General features: G+C 33.1%; 1 protein-coding gene and 3 long non-coding RNA genes across 5 annotated transcripts; 2 read left to right on the plus strand and 2 right to left on the minus strand.

Moving 5' to 3' along the window:
* Nucleotides 1–2,880: 2,880 nt before the first annotated feature.
* LOC103974162 (ylmG homolog protein 1-2, chloroplastic) lies at nucleotides 2,881–5,737 on the minus strand. 2 transcript variants are annotated; one of them, XM_065169377.1, is made up of 2 exons: nucleotides 5,006–5,737; nucleotides 2,881–3,143 (listed from the first exon to the last, which is right to left on the minus strand). In XM_065169377.1, the coding sequence occupies exon 1, from the start codon at nucleotides 5,696–5,698 to the stop codon at nucleotides 5,024–5,026; it is 675 nt and encodes a 224-aa protein (XP_065025449.1). In that variant the 5' UTR covers nucleotides 5,699–5,737; the 3' UTR covers nucleotides 2,881–3,143; nucleotides 5,006–5,023. The 2 variants fall into 2 exon arrangements, with proteins under 2 accessions (XP_065025449.1, XP_065025448.1); XM_065169376.1 differs by having other exon boundaries at nucleotides 2,881–3,204.
* Nucleotides 5,738–6,697: 960 nt separating this feature from the next.
* LOC135648530 (uncharacterized) lies at nucleotides 6,698–7,657 on the minus strand. The gene is made up of 3 exons (XR_010500984.1): nucleotides 7,530–7,657; nucleotides 7,167–7,385; nucleotides 6,698–7,052 (listed from the first exon to the last, which is right to left on the minus strand). It is a non-coding gene; the product is annotated as an uncharacterized LOC135648530 (long non-coding RNA).
* Nucleotides 7,658–10,933: 3,276 nt separating this feature from the next.
* Nucleotides 10,934–11,862, plus strand: LOC135648433 (uncharacterized). The gene is made up of 2 exons (XR_010500963.1): nucleotides 10,934–10,990; nucleotides 11,136–11,862. It is a non-coding gene; the product is annotated as an uncharacterized LOC135648433 (long non-coding RNA).
* A 5,803-nt stretch (nucleotides 11,863–17,665) lies between these two features.
* LOC135648848 (uncharacterized) lies at nucleotides 17,666–18,104 on the plus strand. The gene is made up of 2 exons (XR_010501110.1): nucleotides 17,666–17,748; nucleotides 17,894–18,104. It is a non-coding gene; the product is annotated as an uncharacterized LOC135648848 (long non-coding RNA).
* The last annotated feature ends 2,142 nt before the right edge of the window (nucleotides 18,105–20,246 follow it).

The following is a 20,246-nucleotide window of genomic DNA, read 5'->3' on the forward strand; positions in this document are numbered from 1 at the left end:
TATCTCAGGAGGAGATAGCTTCTTGGGTCATAAAGCCTACACCGAAGCTATTATCGAAAAGCTCTCAAGGTCTAAAGATGACTTGAAAATAACCTTCAAGGAAAAAGAGATAAAGTATATGACTTAAACCATAATGATGCCTTAGTGGTCTCTATGGAGATGATTAATGCCTAAGTAAAGGTCATGATTGGCATAGGTAACTTTGTCGATATCTTTTATTTTAATGTTTTTCAAAAACTTGGGCTCTAAGTTAACAATCTTACCCCTATGACTTTTTTGTTGATGGGGTTCATTAGTGACTCTACCTCTCCTCTCAGGATTTTGAGCCTGCATGTCATGTTTAGGGATGAGCTCTACTCCAAAATTGTGATGACCAAATTCATAGTAGTCGACATCCCCTTGGCATACAATGTAATTATAGGTTGACCCATGCTTAACAAGTTAAGGGCAGTAGTGTGACCTATCACAAGATGATGAAATTTTCAACAAAGACTGGTGTTAAAGAGTCGATAAGCAACTAGAGAGAGTTAGGCCAGTAATATCTAATGGCAATCCCCCTACCGAATACGGTCTGGCCCGAAGCACCGTCGATGAACCCCTAAAATTTTGCCAAGTCCCTCCCACATATGGAGCTGATAGAGCCACTGATCAAGGCACCCCAAAACAAGACCCATCCTTATTAGATTATCAAGATCGGGGTAACATTTTCCGAGGATAAGCGAGTGCAATTCATTAATTTTATCAAGGAGAATACCGAGGTATTTACATGGCCACTAAGAGACATGTTGGGAATCAGCCCAAATATAGCCTAGCACTACCTGAACATCTCTCTCAAGACTTGGATGGTATAGCAAAAGTCTCACAAGTTTGTTCCTAATCGATCGTAGGTGATTAGCGATGAAATAGATAAGCTGTTAGGATCGAACTTTATTGCTGAGGTGCAACACCCCTAGTGGCTTGCTAATGTTATACTAGTTAAAAAGTCTAATGAAAATTAAAGAATATATATTGATTATACCGATCTTAATAAGGCACGTCGTAAGGACAACTACCCTCTCCCCCAGATGATTAGTTGGTTAATGCTACGAGCTCCTCACCTATATGGATGTATTTTTGGGATATAGTTAAATAAGGATGACACTATAGGATCATCGAGAACATACCCTTTTTTATCATAGATTGAGACATATTGCTATCAAGTTATGCTATTTGGATTGAAAAATATGGACACGTCATACTGGTGAACAAGATGTTCAAGTACTAGATTGGGAGGAATAGTAAGGTGTATATAAATGATGGGTAAGTTTGACATTTGAAATGTATCGAGGATTGTCATAAAGGCTCAAGCATTGGTAGATTTTATCTCAGAGCTAACTCTCTCGCCTGAGTCCGATAGTCACACCCTTTATGCATAGACTTTATTCATAGATGGTTCTGCCACATCGGAAAGGGGTAATGCTAGACTTATTTTGAAGGCCCTGAACAAGTAGGTGTATGAACAAGCTCTTCAGATCGAATTCAAAATCTCCAATAATGAGGCCGAATATGAAACACTTCTATCAAGGCTCTAACTCACACGAGAGTTTCATGTCTAAGACTTGATGGTATTTAATAACTCATAACTGATTGTGAGGTAAATGAAGGGGAGCTACGAAACTTGAGATATGATTATGGCAAAGTACCTCATTGAGCTACGGAGGTTAACTCAGCATCTCCCAACTCAATGTATTATGAGTCCCTCTTGTAGAAAATGTCGAGGCTGATACACTCACCAAGTTAGCCTCCACTTGAGCTTTCAGGGAGGGCTAATTGTTGGTCGAGGTGCTATTGACCTGAACTATTGAAAAGCACAATGTGTCTACGGTCAAAGAGGAACCGAGTTGAATAAACGAGATCTTGTGCTACAAAAAAGATGAGACACTCTCAATTGACCCCATGACAGCACGAAGAGTCAAGAATCATCGAGCATGATATTGATATTCCTCATATACTTAATACCCTAAGAGGCCAAGAGAACACTTACCGAGATACACGAAGACATTTGTAGAGCGCACATAGGTAGATAAACTCTTACATTAAAAGTGCTTTGGTAGGGGTTCTATCGGCCAACGTTGTGAAGGACATAATTAGATCATTAATTAGCACACTGATTCGCCTCTCTCTCTCTCTCTCTCTCTCTCTCTCCATTATTGAATGAGTTGATGAGATGAAAAATGTGGACAGCAATCTTGGCCCGTATCAGTTCTAAGTATAAAGCTGCGGTGGATCTTTCAAACCCCAACCAGACTCCCTGCTTCTTCGGAGGGAGTGAAAGATCCAACGCGATGCAAACCCACACATACTTTCCCCTCTCCATCGAGACGGATTTTTCGTCTAAGCGAAGGGGTCTGCCTACAACGGAAGCAATCTGCAGCACCCCCTTCCGGTGCCAATACTCCACCGGCAACTCTTGAAGACGGATCCAGGCCGGTGCACTTTGGAATTGCTCCAGCATCGATCGGAAGTTTGGCTGCCAAGGGATCAAGTATAGAACGTCACCCCTGAACGACCTAACAGCTTCATATTCAGAAGAGGAAAAAATCCTCCGGCCAAATCCCAAACAAGGGGAGGAGATGAACATTTCCGGAGTTTGGTCAGCTATTCTTAAGTCTCGATGGTTTATACATTAATTTCCACCACATAATTTCTCATATTAACTGTATCCAGAAGTGCATGCCAAGTTTCTTTTTCTTTACCTTGCAAAATTGCTCCCATGAGCTCATCCACCGGTCACTGTGGCCTTTGTTGAAGCTGCAAAATATTGACTCTTGTGATCACTGCTTGATTGGAATCAAGTCTGTTCCATTTCTTCATCCAACAAGACCATAATACACTGCTATATATGTATAAAATAATTCATTAAAAGAAAAAGGTATTATAAGGATTCAATTCATGATATGCTCAAACAAACAGTTGGGGGACAGACCAAGCAACACAACCATACACAGAGTGGCTTCCATGTCTTCGAGTGCATCTGGATACAATACCAACATAAGCTCATCATCTAACCTTGAGTTGATTCTCGCCAACGAAACCCAATGATGTTGATCATGATCTACTTGCTACCTGTGACACTTTATATTGCACTTCTGTGATAACTTTACCTGGAAAACTAGACACGGACATCATTTAACCTGCAAGAAACTCGCTCATCTACTCAACGTCCTGCAACAGAAGTGATGAGGTTTACCATACAAGAAAAAATTACATTAAAACAGAAAATGAAAAACAGAAGCTGTAAATTCTGTGACCATAGTTGTTTAGAATATAGAAGGATATGAATCAGATATAGAATGGGCACGGATGCCAATGGCATTTTAGGTTTTTATAGGTGGTAGTCACATTAATCATGTACCGGACCCATAACAATTGCTGGCCGAACCAATGTGTATCAGTTGGTACCAATCTGTTGACACAGACACAGTACATTGATACATTCTAGTGTTTTGATGTTTTGAAGATGAAGAAAAAGAAAAGGAGGAAGGCATAGTGGAAGAGGAAGGAGAAAAACGAATAGGAAGGAAGATGAGAAGGCGGTGGAGGAAGAGAAACAGGAAGAAAATAGAAGAAGAGGAAGCTATAGAGGAGGAAGAAAAAAAAAGAAGCGGTGAAGGAAGCAAGAAGAAGAAGAAGAGAAGGCAATGGAGGAGGAAGACAAAGGAATAAGAGAGTGGTAGAGGAGAAGAGAAGAGAAGAGGGCCTACCAAGGAAGTAGGTGGCAACGATGTCAAATGACAATGGTGAGGCAAACAACAGCAACAATGACATCGAATGACAACAGTGGCAACATTGATTACATGTGGCCTGCAAGAAGAGGGCTTGCATTCACGAGCCCTAATCGATGTTTAGGTTTTATTTTTATTTTTATTTTTATATTGAGTTGGACCAGACCACCAGCAACAAGGCGATCCACATAGAGGTTCACAATTGGACTAGTACGTACCACCTGTATTGTACCGATCTAGAACAAACTGACTTCCTTGGATCTAATAACTTGGCTATTGTACTTCATAAGAGTATAATTTCTAAAAGTTATTTTGCAGAAATAAGACATGAAAGCTTAAAGATAGGGCAAACACAGTGCACTAAGCTCCTGTAAATGTGAGGTTCAAATATTTCAATGCACGTGGCATTACTTCTATACACACATATAGGGATCCATCATATCGGTGTCAGATGGAGACAAAAGATCCATATAGCCAACCCCAAATAGTTGGGGTTTACGGTTTTGTTGATTGTTGTTATTGTTATATATATATATATATATATATATATAGAGAGAGAGAGAGAGAGAGAGAGAGAGAGAGAGAGAGAGAGAGAGAAGCTGATTCCATTACTTGAACCTCAATCACTTAGATCACAAAAGAATAATGCTCTTTGAAAGCTCAAGAATCCACATCAAGAATCAAGAATCAGTTGGACTGATTGGAGGCATGTCACTGGGTCAACCTTTTCAGCCAAGAATAAGTTAATAATCGCAAAATTAAAGAAAGAGAAAAAGAATACAGAAAATTCAAGTGGAAGGTTTCCATCAGCAGATTACTTATATTCCACATTTAGAAGTGATTTTTTCTAAATATTACAAAAATAAAACAAGGATATTAGCAACAAGGATTTCCTTTTCTGGTTTTTATCAGAGCACACTGGTGACTGCATAGAACACGTCCTCCATTCCAGGTGACAATTAAGTTATGAATTAACTCGGGTGGCTACAGAGAATAAATCCTCCTTTTTAAGTAGCAATTAAGTAAGATAGATATGCATACTTAACAAGACAAGAAGAGCTTCTAAACAATTGCATAAGAACCAAGTATATTTAATTCATAAATCCATGTTCACCTCACTACTCTACAAGCAAATAATATTAAGTAATCTTCACCAATCCAAATTCAAGCATGGCAGCTATTAGACACATATAATCCAACAAATCAAAGATGTGTTCAATGAAAGAGATGAATGAACATACTTTTTCCCTGTCGCCTCCTCAATACGTTCCCCGGCTGTTGTTCAAGATCGATCCAAGAGTCCCCAAGACAGCGAAAGCCAGAAGGGGGCTGACATCGAGGGTATCAAAGACCGGCGGGATGATGTTCCTGAAGAGGTTGAGGTACGGGTCGCACAGGTCCCGGATTGCCGACAGAGGCTGGCGATCCCAAGGGATGTTGGGGAACCAGCTCAGCAGTACCCTCACCATCAACACTCCGCTGTAGATGTCCAACCATTTCGCCATCCCCGCCGCGACTACGGTGAGCGGGGTGTTGAGGTATCCCGACGGCCGCTTCATCCGGCGCGCGGCGAAGAAGAGGGGCCCGGCCGCCCAGGCCAGGTTGCCTTGGATGGAGCGGAGCTCGGCGAGCTCGTCTGGGGAGGGAGCGGCCGCCGCGGCGGCGCGCTCGGCGAGGCGACGGACGCCGGAGAGGACGGCCTTGGAGGCGGAGAGGGCGAGGGCGAGGAGGGATGCGAGTGTCCGAGTGGAGTCGGATAGGAGGGACGAGGGCGAACGGGGGGTGACGGTGGCGCGAGCGCGGAGACGGAGGTCTCCGGGGCGCGGAGAGCGGTGGGGGAGGCGGAGCAGAGAAGGCGGTGGAAAGGGCCGGTGGCGGAGGAAGAGGGTAGGGTTAGGGCATGGGAAGGCGGCGGTGGAGACGGCGGAGGCCATTGTTATGCTCGGGCCTCTTCCCAGGGACACATCGTTTCTAAGCGGCGATATAAAACAACTACCGTGGAAGCATGAGCGGCCACGATTAGATTAAGATAATAACTTAACGGCTGAGATCAACATGATATGAAGCATCGAGAGGCAGCGCAAATTTTAATGGGCTTGGGTTGGGCCAAATTATTCCAATATTGGGCTTTTGTGTTGGGCTATTCGACGTCCATTAATAAATACTCGCATGAATGGTTGACTTATTTGTATCATCCTAGACATATGTTATCACGGGATTTACCTTTTATATCATTATATATTTGATCCACGTGGCGCTTACACATGGTTGAACCAAACATTTAAAGATGGCTTGGTGCAATCTTTGAATGGCATGTATAATCAATCAGATAGATGATCATGATAATGCTTATATGAGATTGAAGAGCTAATTATATTTTATCTCTTTAGATAATTATCTTTAATATTTTAATCTTTATATTTTAAAACATTACATTGATATCTCTAAATTCAATCTATGTATCATAATGTGATTAATTTATCAACGAAAATATAAAAATAAAAGATAATAAGAGGACAATAGTATCACTGAGAGCCACGGGTGATTATCGTGGATGAGAAGAATAGCAACAATAGGTAAGGGTCACTCTATATCTATGTCGATACTGACGTAATTATCAAGCGATACTGTTTTGTATTATAAAAGATTTTATTATGAACTTAAATAATCTAGTCAAACTTGATTTATCATATTTATTTTTATGATAATGTTATTGCGATTTCAACTGAGTGTTTATGATATTATTCTATTAAAGTATGAAAATGTAGATATTAGATCATATAAGTTAGTGAAGCACAAGAATTTTCCTCTTTGTTTATAATAGGGTGACTTACAAGTTGGCATGTTGAGTTAGACTTATTAGTATCGGATGGGCCTACGATGTGTTCAAAAGTCAAAAATGTTATCAATGAGACGCATCATATTATTAGTAGTGACAGAAGATAGACTTTATTTCACACTACTAAAACACACACCTAACTCAAACATAGATGCCAGTAACAGACATTGGCATCCTTATTCATCATGGCACACAAGGGTTGGCTAAGCCAGCATCACGTAGACTCCAAATGCAGTGAGATACTCTTCAGTTGCATGGCCAAAGAAGCCCTTAATCTCGTCATATTCTACATTGACTTCGAAAAAGGTTCCACCCCCACCTCCATATGGACCGTATGTCTTTGCAAGATTGGTGGTAAACGTGAGTTGAGATACACATGGAAATTCAGAACAGTCGTGTTTGACATACCCAGAAACGGAGGTGAGGTATTCATCTTGCATCAGACTAAACTGCGAGGCAATTAGAGCGATGATAGATTTAGCGACTTATATATTTCATAGCAGGTATTAGAAGGAGGGAGGGGAAGGCAAAAGAATAGATGCATGGAGGTTGGAGAGGCATGCCTGGAATAGTTCACCGCCGGGGCCTCCATATCTGGGAGTTACGCGAGTGGTTCCGTCGATGTCGAAGGTTATCTTAATGGAGTTTACGCATGAAGCAGCGCCAATGCTGATGCCAGTGATTTTGTCTGCAGGTTCCATGGCCCAACGAGACTCGTTGCCGCATGGACATTTGGGGACGCCCCCTCGGGCATGCGCGGCCGTCTTGATCAGGTTGGAAGCCTGCAACACCATGCATCATCCATCAGAAACCACATAGAGTAGAATAGAAACTGCAGTACTACATAATAGATAGGCCTCCCTCTAAAGGAAGCAAAGCTATATTATTTCGGTGGAGGCAGAGTATCTATATAGCGTCTCTCTCACCATCAGCGAGCTTATGAATGAAGGAACTCCTCGCACACCGGATGATATGCAAACACACTCGACTCGATGGGGAGAGAGAGGATGGATGGGGGGGTATTTATAGAACCAAAAGGTGCATCAAGTTGTCCGATATTTATGTATGAATGGAACTTGTAACAACAATACAGAAAGAAAGAAGCAGTAAGGGGACCGCTTCCAAGTCAATGTTTTACTTCAAACCGAGAGGATTGAGTTCTTTGCTGTTTTCTTCTTTTTAGTTAGGTTTATGTGTGGATAACATCATCGATAACATAAAAATTAAAGCTTTGGATTCATAATGACCATTTATAGTTTAGTCTGTTGTGGATTACTTAGAATATGACTTCCAAGTCAATAGAAATATTATCACTCCATGCTGGTCTTCGATTAATCCAAATCTCTCTTTCTCTTATCACTGTGGTTTTCCATGGTTTTGAGGAGAGAGAACTGGAAAGAGTTTTCCATGGTTTTAAAAATTTAAGAACCAATGTGGATTTCACTATTAATTCAAGCTGATCAGAAGACTCCCGGGAGTCTTTTACTATTTTATTTTTTATTAAAGAACTAGTAAGAACAATACTCTTCTAGTCTTTCATTATGAATTTATGTTTGTCATATTTAATTAAAAGATCAGAAAAGCAATACTATGAGCTTAATCTTCCAAGCCAAACTAGTGAAATTTGACATCGTAGATGATCCATTCCCATTCACCACATTAGTATTGTATCTGAAAATAATGAATCCTTCAAATGATCATACTATTATTTCATACTTTTTTAGCATACTTACTGTTGGAAAGTTCAAGTTTCAGAGTAGTAATGTAAGTTGAATTTAAACCGATTGTTACCGATCCTCGATGGAGATACATGATTATGCCAATAGTTTTACTATATTTGAATCAAGATTTTAGTTTATATTTTTTTGTATCTTCTTAAATATCGCAAAAACAGTATGAGAACAACAAAGAAAGATTTAAAAAAAAAAGTTTTATTTTTTTACCTATTATTTTTATATTTTTATCAATAAAATTGACAACATTAGGATAAATTGACTTAGATGTTTTACTTTTATAATTATAGGAATTTTAATATAAAATTTTGAAATCTAGATACCATATAATAAGAAGGTCTAACTACAAAGGTAATATATAATTAGTTTAAAAAAAAATTGATAGTCAATATTTAATTTAAATATACATCTATGTTTGAATGGCATCTTAATCTAAAAAACATTCAAACTTTCATAATAACCATTTACGTGTTTGGAAGAATTCAATGCTAATCCTCAAAGTCATTATTTAAGACTTCAGACAAGAATAATACTCTTCTAGTCTTTTGCATTTATGTTTGTCTTCCTGATATTTGGGCTTTGGTCATATTTAATTAAAAGACCAGCAAAGCAATAAATGCTGTGAGTTTAATCTTCCAAGCCAAACTAGTGAAATTGGACATATTATATGATCCATTCCCATCCACCAAACTATTACATCTATCTTGCACCTGAAAATAATGTATCCTTCAAATTGGACTGTTGGAAAGTCCAAGTTTGAGTAGTAATAAAAGTTGAATTTAAACTAATTATTACCAATTTACATGGAGATACATGATTATACCAATAGTTTTGCTATATTTAAATCAATATTTTAGTTTATATTTTTTTATCTTGTTAAATATCACAACAACTGAGAATAATATTTTTTTTTTTACTTGTTTACCTATTATTTTTATATTTTCGTTAGTAAAATCGATGATGTTACGGTAAATGGACCTAGATCTTTCACTTTCGAGATTTTAATATTAATCTATAATTATTTTGAAAAAAATTGATAGTCAATATTTAATTTAAATCGAGTGGATATTCAATAGATACATGGATGATATCTTAATATAAAAACCAAACTTTCCTACTGGGGTTATTAAAATTAACCATTTACTTTGTTGAAAGAATTATGCATCAAAATTCCATTCTAATCCTGCTGAGGTTATTCAATAGATACATAAGATAAACCATTTACTTTTTTTGAAAGAATTTCATACTAATCCTGCTGGGGTTATTAAAATTAATATGACATCAAAGTCATTATTTAATTATGCATAAAAGAATAATACTCTTCTAGTCTTTCATTATGCATTTATGTTTGTCTCCTACACCATTGGGCTTCGTTCATATTTAATTAAAAGACAGCAAAGCAATACTATGAGCTTAATCTTCGACATTGAAGATGATCCATTCCCATCTACCACACTATTACATCTATCTGGTATATGAAAATAATATATCCTTCATTGGAAAGTTCAAGTTTCGAGTAATGGAAGTTAAATTTAAATCAATTATCTTAATGTTATCGTTTTACGGATGAAAATATAAAAATAATAGATAAAAAGATAAAAATTAAAAAATCTTTCTTTGTTGTTCTCATACTGTTGTTGCGATATTTAATAAGATACAAAAAAATATAAACTAAAATCTTGATTCAAATATAGTAAAACTATTGGCATAATCATGTATCTCCATCGGATCAGCAACAATTGGTTTAAATTCAACTTCTATTACTACTGGAAACTTAAAATTTTCAACAGTAAGTCTGTTAAAAAAGTATGAAATAATGGATTCATTGTTTTTAGATACAAGATAGATATACTAATGTGTGGTGAATGGGAATGGATCATCTACAATGTCAAATTTCAATAGTTTGGCTTGGAGTCTGTTAAAAAAGTATGAAATAATAGATTCATTATTTACAGATACAAGATAGATATTCTAATGTGTGGTGAATGGAAATGGATCATCTACGATGTCAAATTTCACTATTACTATTATGGTATTTTAATTAAATATGACCGAAGCCCATTGGTCTACGAGACAAACATAAATTCATAATGAAAGACTAGAAGAGTATTATTCGTAAAAGTTCTTTAATCAAAATAAAATAGTAAAATACTCTCGGGAGTCTTCTGATCAGCATGCAGTGGAAAATGATCAGCCCTATTTGTTTTGTCCAGTTTGAATTCAAAGGTAAGAAGGCGGTGTTAAGATATCGCACAGTCATGTTTGAACCGAAAAGGAAGGAAAGAAAAAAAAAGAAAAGAGAGATTGCTTGATGTTAATACACGTAGAAGATAGGATCATTCGTATAAAGATTTAATGCAAACCATTCGTATTATAAACGAAGATGAGCATGGAGTGATAATATTTCTACCGACTTTGGATTGAGATTGACTACTTGGAAGTCATATTTTAAGTAATCCAACCTATAAATGGTCAATATGAATCCAATGCTTTAAGTAATACAAGTTCCATTCATACATAAATATTGGACAACTTGATGCACCGTTTGGTTCTATAAATACCCCCCCATCCATCCTCTCTCCCCCCATCGAGTCGACTGTGTTTGCATATCATCCGGTGTGAGAGGAGTTCCTTCATTCATAAGCTCGCTGATGGTGAGAGAGACGCTATATAGATACTCTGCCTCCACCGAAAGAATATAGCTTTGCTTCCTTTAGAGGGAGGCCTATCTATTATGTAGTACTGCAGTTTCTATTCCTACTCTATGTGGTTTGTGATGGATGATGCATGGTGGTGCAGGCTTCAAACCATATCAAGACGGCCGCGCATGCCCGAGGGGGCGTCCCCAAATGTCCATGCGACAACGTGTCTCGTTGGGCCATGGAACCTGCAGACAAAATCACTGGCATCAGCATTGGCGCTGCTTCATGCGTAAACTCCATTAAGATAACCTTCGACATCGACGGAACCACTCGCGTAACTCCCAGATATGGAGGCCCCGGCGGTGAACTATTCCAGGCATGCCTCTCCGACCTCCATCCATCCATCCATCCATGCATCTATTATTTTGCCTTCCCCTCCCTCCTACTAATACCTGCTATCAAATATATAAATCGCTAAATGTATCATCGCTCTAATTGCCTTGCAGTTTACTCTCATGCAAGATGAATACCTCACCTCCGTTTCTGGGTATGTCAAATACGACTGTTCTGAATTTCCATGCGTCTCTCAGCTCACGTTTACCACCAATCTTGGAAAGACATACGGTCCATATGGAGGTGGGGGTGGAACCTTTTTTGAAGTCAACGTAGAATATGACGAGATTAAGGGCTTCTTCGGACAAGCAACTACAGAGTATCTCACTGCATTTGGAGTCTACGTGATGCTGGCTTAGCCAACCATTGTGTGCCATGATGAATAAGGATGCCACTGTCTGTTACTGGCATCTATGTTTGAGTTGGGTGTGTGTTTGAGTAGTGTGAAACAAAGTCTATCTTATTAATGCTATGATGTGTCTCATTCGTGACGTTTGTGACTTTTCAACACATTGTTGGCCCATTCGGTAATAATAAATCGAACTTACCATGCTCACTTCTAAGTCATCCTACTATAAATTCACTAACTTACATGGTGTAACATCTCCATAGTCGTACCTTAATTAAGCAATATCATAAACACTCAATTGAAGTCGCCATGAGATTGTCACAAAAGTAAATTTGATAAATCAAGTTTGATAGGATTAATTAAGTTTATAATAAAAAGAGTCCCTCCCATCAATATCATATCTTAAGAAATCATATCATAATAAAACAAAGATTATTTAAAAATAATTTTATTAATTAGATTCTAAATCTTTGAAAAAATATTTTACACAAGCACATAAATTTTATAAAATAGGTAAATAAGTCTAATAAACATAATAATACCACATTAAGTCTAATTGCTAATGTGAGTCATACCGATCATTTGTCATAAATTTAATACTTTCTTTTATATACCATAACGCTATTAGTCCTTCCTATTATAGTAAAAAATGTCTCTTATAATTTATCTATTTATCAAAATCCTATTATGCACATTCAATCATAATATGTACATGCATGAATATAAATAAGATAGCAGAAATAAATAATTTTAATTACATAAATAAAAAGATCAATTATAATATCTACTTAAACATATATCACCATATCTTTTATGGGTTATTCAAAAACCCAATCATAATAATATATTTTTTACAACTGCTTTAGACTATAAGTTTTAAGTGAATGAATTAGAAATCAATTATAATAGAACTCATGTTTTTAATTGATATTAATTATTTCTAAACTCTTTTCTTTAACCACCAAGTATTTTTTACCATAATGCATAGAATTGCTAGAGTACTTACTATTCTTATATAAAAAACTACTATGATATGTCACAAATTATCTTCAATGACTTGATAATTAAGTCTGATCATATCAAGTCCTGAGATAAAATTTTACAATCATAAAGTTTGATTAGTAACCTCAAAGCATACCATAAAATCAGCTTTTATTATTAAAAATATAATAATATATTACTTAATAATAAAATATAAAGTGGACTTCTTATTATCGAGGTAATTTATAAAATCAACATTTGAAAATACTATTATTCCAAGCTAATCTATTCTCATATATGTGAGCATATAATCCTTCATCTCTTCTATATATCATATTATTTTCTTTGTAACAGATAACTCTAATATATATTCAGTATTCTGACTACAAAATTGATATATGGTTTGATACAAGCCTGAGCATAATAGAATTTCAATTGCGCATACATAATAAATATTTTTTCTTTATCAAAATTTTTTATGTTATTTTAAAAACACTTGGTTTGATCAAAATTTTTAATCTAATCATTTGTTGAATAAAGTTGTATATTAAATCACACTATGACTAGATTAATAGATATTTTTTAAGATAACCCTAGCAATCCTTAATATCTATCACTAAATATCTCAATACTAATTACGTAAGATGCCTCATTCATATCAATTATCTTAAAATTCATTGTGAAATTTTTTTTTTGGTTTGGTACAATGAACCATGATCCCTATTAGTAAGAAAAATATTATCTACATATAGACCAAAATAATAAATTAGCTCCTACTAATTATCATATCTAAATATTGATCAATAGTATTTTTTAAAATTTGAATAAAGTAATAGTATAAAAAAACTTTATACATGATTATGTAGAAGTTTGTTTAATATCATAATGGATTTTCTAAATTTGCATACCAAATTTTATTTTTTTTAATTTTCTATACGAATCGTTTAAGTTATCTATATAAATCTAGATTTTCATAAAAAAAATTTATTTTTACATTCAAATAATGTAACTCAAATCATAATAAGTTACTAATGTCATGACAATTCTTAACAAGTTTATTTAAAAAACTAAAGAAAATATCTCGTTTTGATCGATGCTTTCCTTATGAGTAAAAATTTTGACCAAATATTTGATTTTTATATCATTCGTTATTACTCTTTGAGTCATGTTTATATAACAGACTCTTTTATAGTTATTAGGTAATTCGATGAGTTCTCATTTACTATTCTGGTTTATTGATTTCAACTCTTTTTTTCTGCACTATATCAATTTTCAAAATCACTATTTTTCATCACTTATGAAAATAATGAAATATCCATTTGATTAATATGTCATAATATGATTCCTATAGATATACCACATAATAATAAAAAAATAACAGATCTTTTTTTCTTTTGAGATATTCTCAAAACTATCTATTGTGTTTGTTCTATAAGATCATTAGCGACATCATGTGGAAATTCATCAATGTTATTTTATTATTCAATCTCTTCAATTCTTTAAGTGATTTGAGGAATAACATTCTCTTGAAAATAATAAAAGAGTACTATCATATGAATATCAAAAATTAAATTATAAGATTTTCACTTTTACTATAAAATATGATGAGATTAAAAGCTTCTTTAGTCATCCAACTACTGAATATCCCAATGCTTTTTGAGTTTACGTGATGCTGGCTTAGCCAACCCTTGTAGAGGGTGTTTAATTTCTATCTCTATGTGTGCCACTCTTGCAGTGGGTGTTTAATATCTATCTCTTTGTGTGCCATGATGAATAAGGATGAAACTATTTGTTATTGGCATCTATGTTTAAGTTGGGTGTTTGTTTGAGTTGTGTGAAATAAAATCTATTTTCAATTATATGCCACTACTAATAATATGACGTGTCTCTTTGTTAACATTTGTGACTTTCAAACACACCGTGGGTCTATCCGGTAATAATAATAAGTCGAACTCAATGTATCAATTAAAAACAATAAAGAAATACTTGTACTTCACTAACTTATATGATATAACATCGTCATAGTCATACCTTAATAGAGAAATATCGTAGATACTCAATTGAAGTCATGATGACATCATCATAAAAGTAAATTCGATAAATAATGTTGGACATGATTATTTAAAGTCATAACAAGCCTTTTATAATCAACAAATTCTTCTAAGTGGATGACCATTACAAGGAGGGTAGATATATACATTTATATACTCTTTAAAAAGATCGAAATTGTGAAAAGAAGCATAGCATCATAAATTTCAAGTGCTAATATGGTATAAATTATAGCATATAAATATACGATCATAAAAATTATAATTTTACTATTTATTTTATCTCATCCATTTTTGAAGTCAAAATCTAAACTACATTATATTTGTTATGGACCGTAGCCTTGAACAAAACTATCATATTTTGCGCTAAATTTGAGATACATGTAGGTGTGTCACTCACTTGAGAAAACCTTATATTTGTATCAAGCCAAATGTCATGATGTTAATAGATTGATTCGATGCTTTTATTTTTATCGTTTTATTGTATTGTATACATCATTTTAGGCTTAAGATGAAACTACTAATATTTGAATATATTGTCATTCAAAATAAAAATCCGATAATCATGATGAAATTTCAAATAATGAATTTGGACGGGTTCTCAAGTCATATTTGAAAAGAGGATGAGCATAAATAATTATAATAACAATAAATTATTATTATTATTATTATTATTATTATTATTATTATTATTATTAACCCAATAAATAATGTTAGTTTGGCTTGGAAGATCAAAGTCATACTTTTTGCGTGTGTTTTAATTAAAATATGACCAAATGAAGCCAATAGTCGTGCATACTTCGACATAATTGAAAGGCTAGAATATGATTTCTGATATGTTATGTGATATGAGATGCATACATGCCAATCTGTGTATTATGGATTCTAATCTTGGTGCATTCAATATGTCCCATGTTGGTTATATAGAGAGGATAATCGAGTTGGTGTACATGGGTGGAAGGATCGACTAAAGAATGATCGTGAAGTTTTAAATAATGACTTTGATGTTATATTAATTTTAATGACCCCCAGTAGGAGAAGTATTGAATTCTTTCAAACACTTAAATGGTCACTATGAAAGTTTGAATGTTTTTTAAGATTAAGATGTCATCTACATATGAATGTATCCATCGAATATCTACTCAATTTAAATTAAATATTGACTATTAATTTTTTTAAAATTAATTATAGATTATTCTAGTCTCTAGACCTAAAAAATTTATATTGGAATCCCTATAATTATAAAAGTAAAATATTTAGATCCATTTACCCTAACGTCATCGATCTTACTGATGAAAACATAAAAACAATAGGTAAAAATATAAAAATAAAAAAAATTCTTTGTTGTTCTCATACTATTGTTGCAATATTTAAGAAGATACAAAAAAAATATATAAACTAAAATATTGATTTAAATATAGCAAAACTATTAGTATAATCATGTGTCTCCTTGTACATGTATAGAATTGGTAATAATTGATTTAAATTTAACTTCCATTACTCAGAAACTTGAACTTTCCAACGGTCAAATTTGAAGGATACATTATTTTCATATACAAGATCGATGTAATAGTGTGGTGGATGGGAATGGATCATCTACAACGTCCCTCGGAAGATTAAGTTCATAGTATTGCTCTGTTGGTCTTTTAATTATTCTTCTATGAAATTTTAAATAATAATTTTTATGTCATATTAATTATTCTAGAAGAGTATTATTCTTCTATGAAGTTTTAAATAATGACTTTGATAAAATATTATGAAAGTTTGAATGGTTTTTAGATTAAGATGTCATCCACACAGAAGTATTTATCGAATATTCAATCGATTTAAATTAAATATTCACTATCAATTTTTTTAGACTAATTATAGTTTATTCTCTATAGTTATACCTTATTATCCTGGTCTCTAGACCTAAAAATTTAAATTGAAATCTCTATAATTATGAAAGTAAAACATCTAGGTCCATTTATCCTAACGTCAATGATTTTACGGATAGAAATATAAAAATAATAGGTAAAAAGATTAAAAAAAAATTATTTTTTTGTTATTCTCATTCCATTGTTGTGATATTTAAGAAGATAAAAAAATATAAATTAAAATCATGATTCAAATATAGCAAAACTATTGACATAATCAAGTATCTCCATGGACATGTATAGGATTGGTAACAATTGGTTTAAATTTAACTTACATTACTAGAACTTCCCAAAATAAGTCTATTGCAGAATTATGAACAATGGTATGATCGTTTGAAGGAGTCATTATTTTCAGATACAAGATAAATATACTAATGTGGTGATGTCAAATTTCACTAGTTTGGCTTGGAAGATTAAGCCCACAGTATTGCTATTATGGTATTTTAATTAAATATGACCGAAGCCCATTGGTCTACGAGACAAACATAAATTCATAATGAAAGACTAGAAGAGTATTATTCGTAAAAGTTCTTTAATCAAAATAAAATAGTAAAATACTCCCGGGAGTCTTCTGATCAGCATGCAGTGGAAAATGATCAGCCCTATTTGTTTTGTCCAGTCTGAATTCAAAGGTAAGAAGGCGTGTTAAGATATCGCACAATCATGTTTGAACCGACAACATTTCTAAGTTGAAAAGGAAGGAAAGAAGAAGAAAAAAAGAGAGATTGCTTGATGTTAATACACGTAGAAGATAGGATCATTCGTATAAAGATTTAATGCAAACCATTCGTATTATAAACGAAGATGAGCATGGAGTGATAATATTTCTACCGACTTTGGATCGAGATTGACTACTTGGAAGTCATATTTTAAGTAATCCAACCTATAAATGGTCAATATGAATCCAATGCTTTAAGTAATACAAGTTCCATTCATACATAAATATTGGACAACTTGATGCACCTTTTGGTTCTATAAATACCCCCCTATCCATCCATCCTCTCTCCCCCCATCGAGTCGACTGTGTTTGCATATCATCCGGTGTGAGAGGAGTTCCTTCCTTCCTTCATAAGCTCGCTGATGGTGAGAGAGACGCTATGTAGATATTCTGCATCCACCGAAGGAATATAGCTTTGCTTCCTTTATAGGGAGGCCTATCTATTATGTAATACTGCAGTTTCTATTCTAACTCTATGTGGTTTGTGATGGATGATGCATGGTGGTGCAGGCTTAGTCAACGTAGAATATGACGAGATTAAGGGCTTCTTCGGACAAGCAACTACAGAGTATCTCACTGCATTTGGAGTCTACGTGATGCTGGCTTAGTCAACCCTTGTGTGTCATGATGAATAAGGATGCCACTGTCAGTTATTGGCATTTATGTTTGAATTGGGTGTCAGCTTAAGGAGTTTGAAATAAAGTCTATCTTATTAATACTATGATGTGTCTCATTGGTGACATTTGTGACTTTTCAACACATTGTCGGCCTATTCTGTAATAATAAGTCGAACTTACCATGCCCACTTCTAAGTCATCCTATTATAAATCACTAACTTATATGATGTAACATCTCCATAGTCGTACCTTAATTGAGCAATATCATAAACACTCAATTGAAGTCACCATGACATTATCACAAAAGTAAATTTGATAAATCAAGTTTGATAAGATTACTTAAGTTTATAATAAGAAAGTCCCTCCCATCAATGTCATATCTTAAGAAATTATATCATAATAAAACAAAGATTATTTAAAAAAATTAATTAATTGAATTCTAAATCTTTGAAAAAATAGTTTACACATACACATGAATTTTATAAAATAGACAAATAAGTCTAATAAACATAATAACATCAAATTAAGTTTGATTGTTAATGTGAGTCATAGCGATCATTTGTCATAAATGTCAAACTTTTTTCTATATACTATAACACTATTAATCCTTCCTATTGCAGTAAAAAATGTCTCTTATAATTTGTCTATTTATGACAATCCTATTATAAATATTCAATCATAATATGTACATATATAAATGTAAATATGATAGTAGAAATAAATAATTTTAATTACATAAATAAAAATATCAATTATAATGTTCACTTGTACATATATCACAATATTTTTTACGGGTTATTCACAAACCCAACCATAAGAATATATTCTTTATAAACACTTTAGACTATAAGTTCTAAGTGAATGGATTAGAAATAAATATAATAGAACTCAAGTTTTTAATTAATACTAATTATTTCTAAACTCTTTTCTTTAATCACCAAGTAACTTTTATCATAATGCATAGAATTGCTAGAGTACTAGCTATTATTATAGAAGAAAACTATTATGATGCATCACAAGGTATCTTTAGTGACTTGACAATTGATTACGATCATATCAAGTCCTGAGATAAAATTTCATAATAAGAAAGCTTGATTAGTAATCTCAAAGCATACCATAAAATTAACTTTTATTATTAAAAATAGAATAATATATTGCTTAATAATAAAACATAAAGTGGATTTCTTATTATCGAGGTAATTTATAAAATCTGCATTTGAAAATACTATTATTTCAAGCTAATCTATTTTCATATATGTGAGCATATAATCCTTCGTTCCTTTTATATATCTTATTATTATATTTTTAACCTTTTAGTATTTCATTACTAGACAACTCTAATATATACCTAGTATTCTGACGACAAAATTGATATCTGTTTGGTACAAGCTTGAATATGTAATAGATTTTCAATTGCACATACATAATAAATAGTATAAAAAATTTATACATAATTATGTAGAAGTTTGTTTAATATTATAATTGATTTTCTAAATTTACGTACCAAATTTTTTTTTTTTTTAAATTTTCTATATGAATCATTTAAGTTATCCATATAAATCTATATTCTCATTAAAAAAATTTATTTTTTACATTCAAATGATGTAACTCAAAATAATAATAAGCTAAAGAAAACTAAAGAAAATATTTATTTAAAAAACTAAAGAAAATATCTCGTTATGATCGGTATATTCCTTATAAGTAAAACGTTTGACCAAATATTTGATTTTTATATCATTCGATATTACTCTTTTAGTCATGTTTATATAATAGACTATGTTTTAATTATTAGATAATTCGATGAGTTCTCATATACTATTCTGATTTATTGATTTCAACTCTTCTTTACTGTATTATATCATTTTTCAAAATCACTATTTTTATAACACTATTAATCCTTTCTATTGCAGTAAAAAATATCTCCTATAATTTATCTATTTATGACAATACTATTATAAATATTCAATCATAATATATACATATATAAATATAAATATGATAGTAAAAATAAATAATTTTAATTATATAAATAAGAATGTCAATTATAATATACACTTATATATGTATCACCATATGTTTTATAAGTTATTCACAAACCCAATAATAAGAATATATTCTTAACAAACACTTTAAACTATAATTTCTAAGTGAATAGATTAGAAATTAATACAATAAACCATAATCCATGTTAGTAAGAAAAATATTATCTACATATAGACCAATATAATAAACTAGCTCTTACTAAT

Source organism: Musa acuminata, chromosome BXJ3-9 (genome assembly GCF_036884655.1).
Source record: "Musa acuminata AAA Group cultivar baxijiao chromosome BXJ3-9, Cavendish_Baxijiao_AAA, whole genome shotgun sequence".
Taxonomy (NCBI): domain Eukaryota; kingdom Viridiplantae; phylum Streptophyta; class Magnoliopsida; order Zingiberales; family Musaceae; genus Musa; species Musa acuminata.

Excerpts from the sequence above, each read along its gene's own strand:
- LOC103974162 (XM_065169377.1), bottom strand. The coding sequence starts at position 5,698 with ATGGCCTCCGCCGTCTCCACCGCCGCCTTCCCATGCCCTAACCCTACC.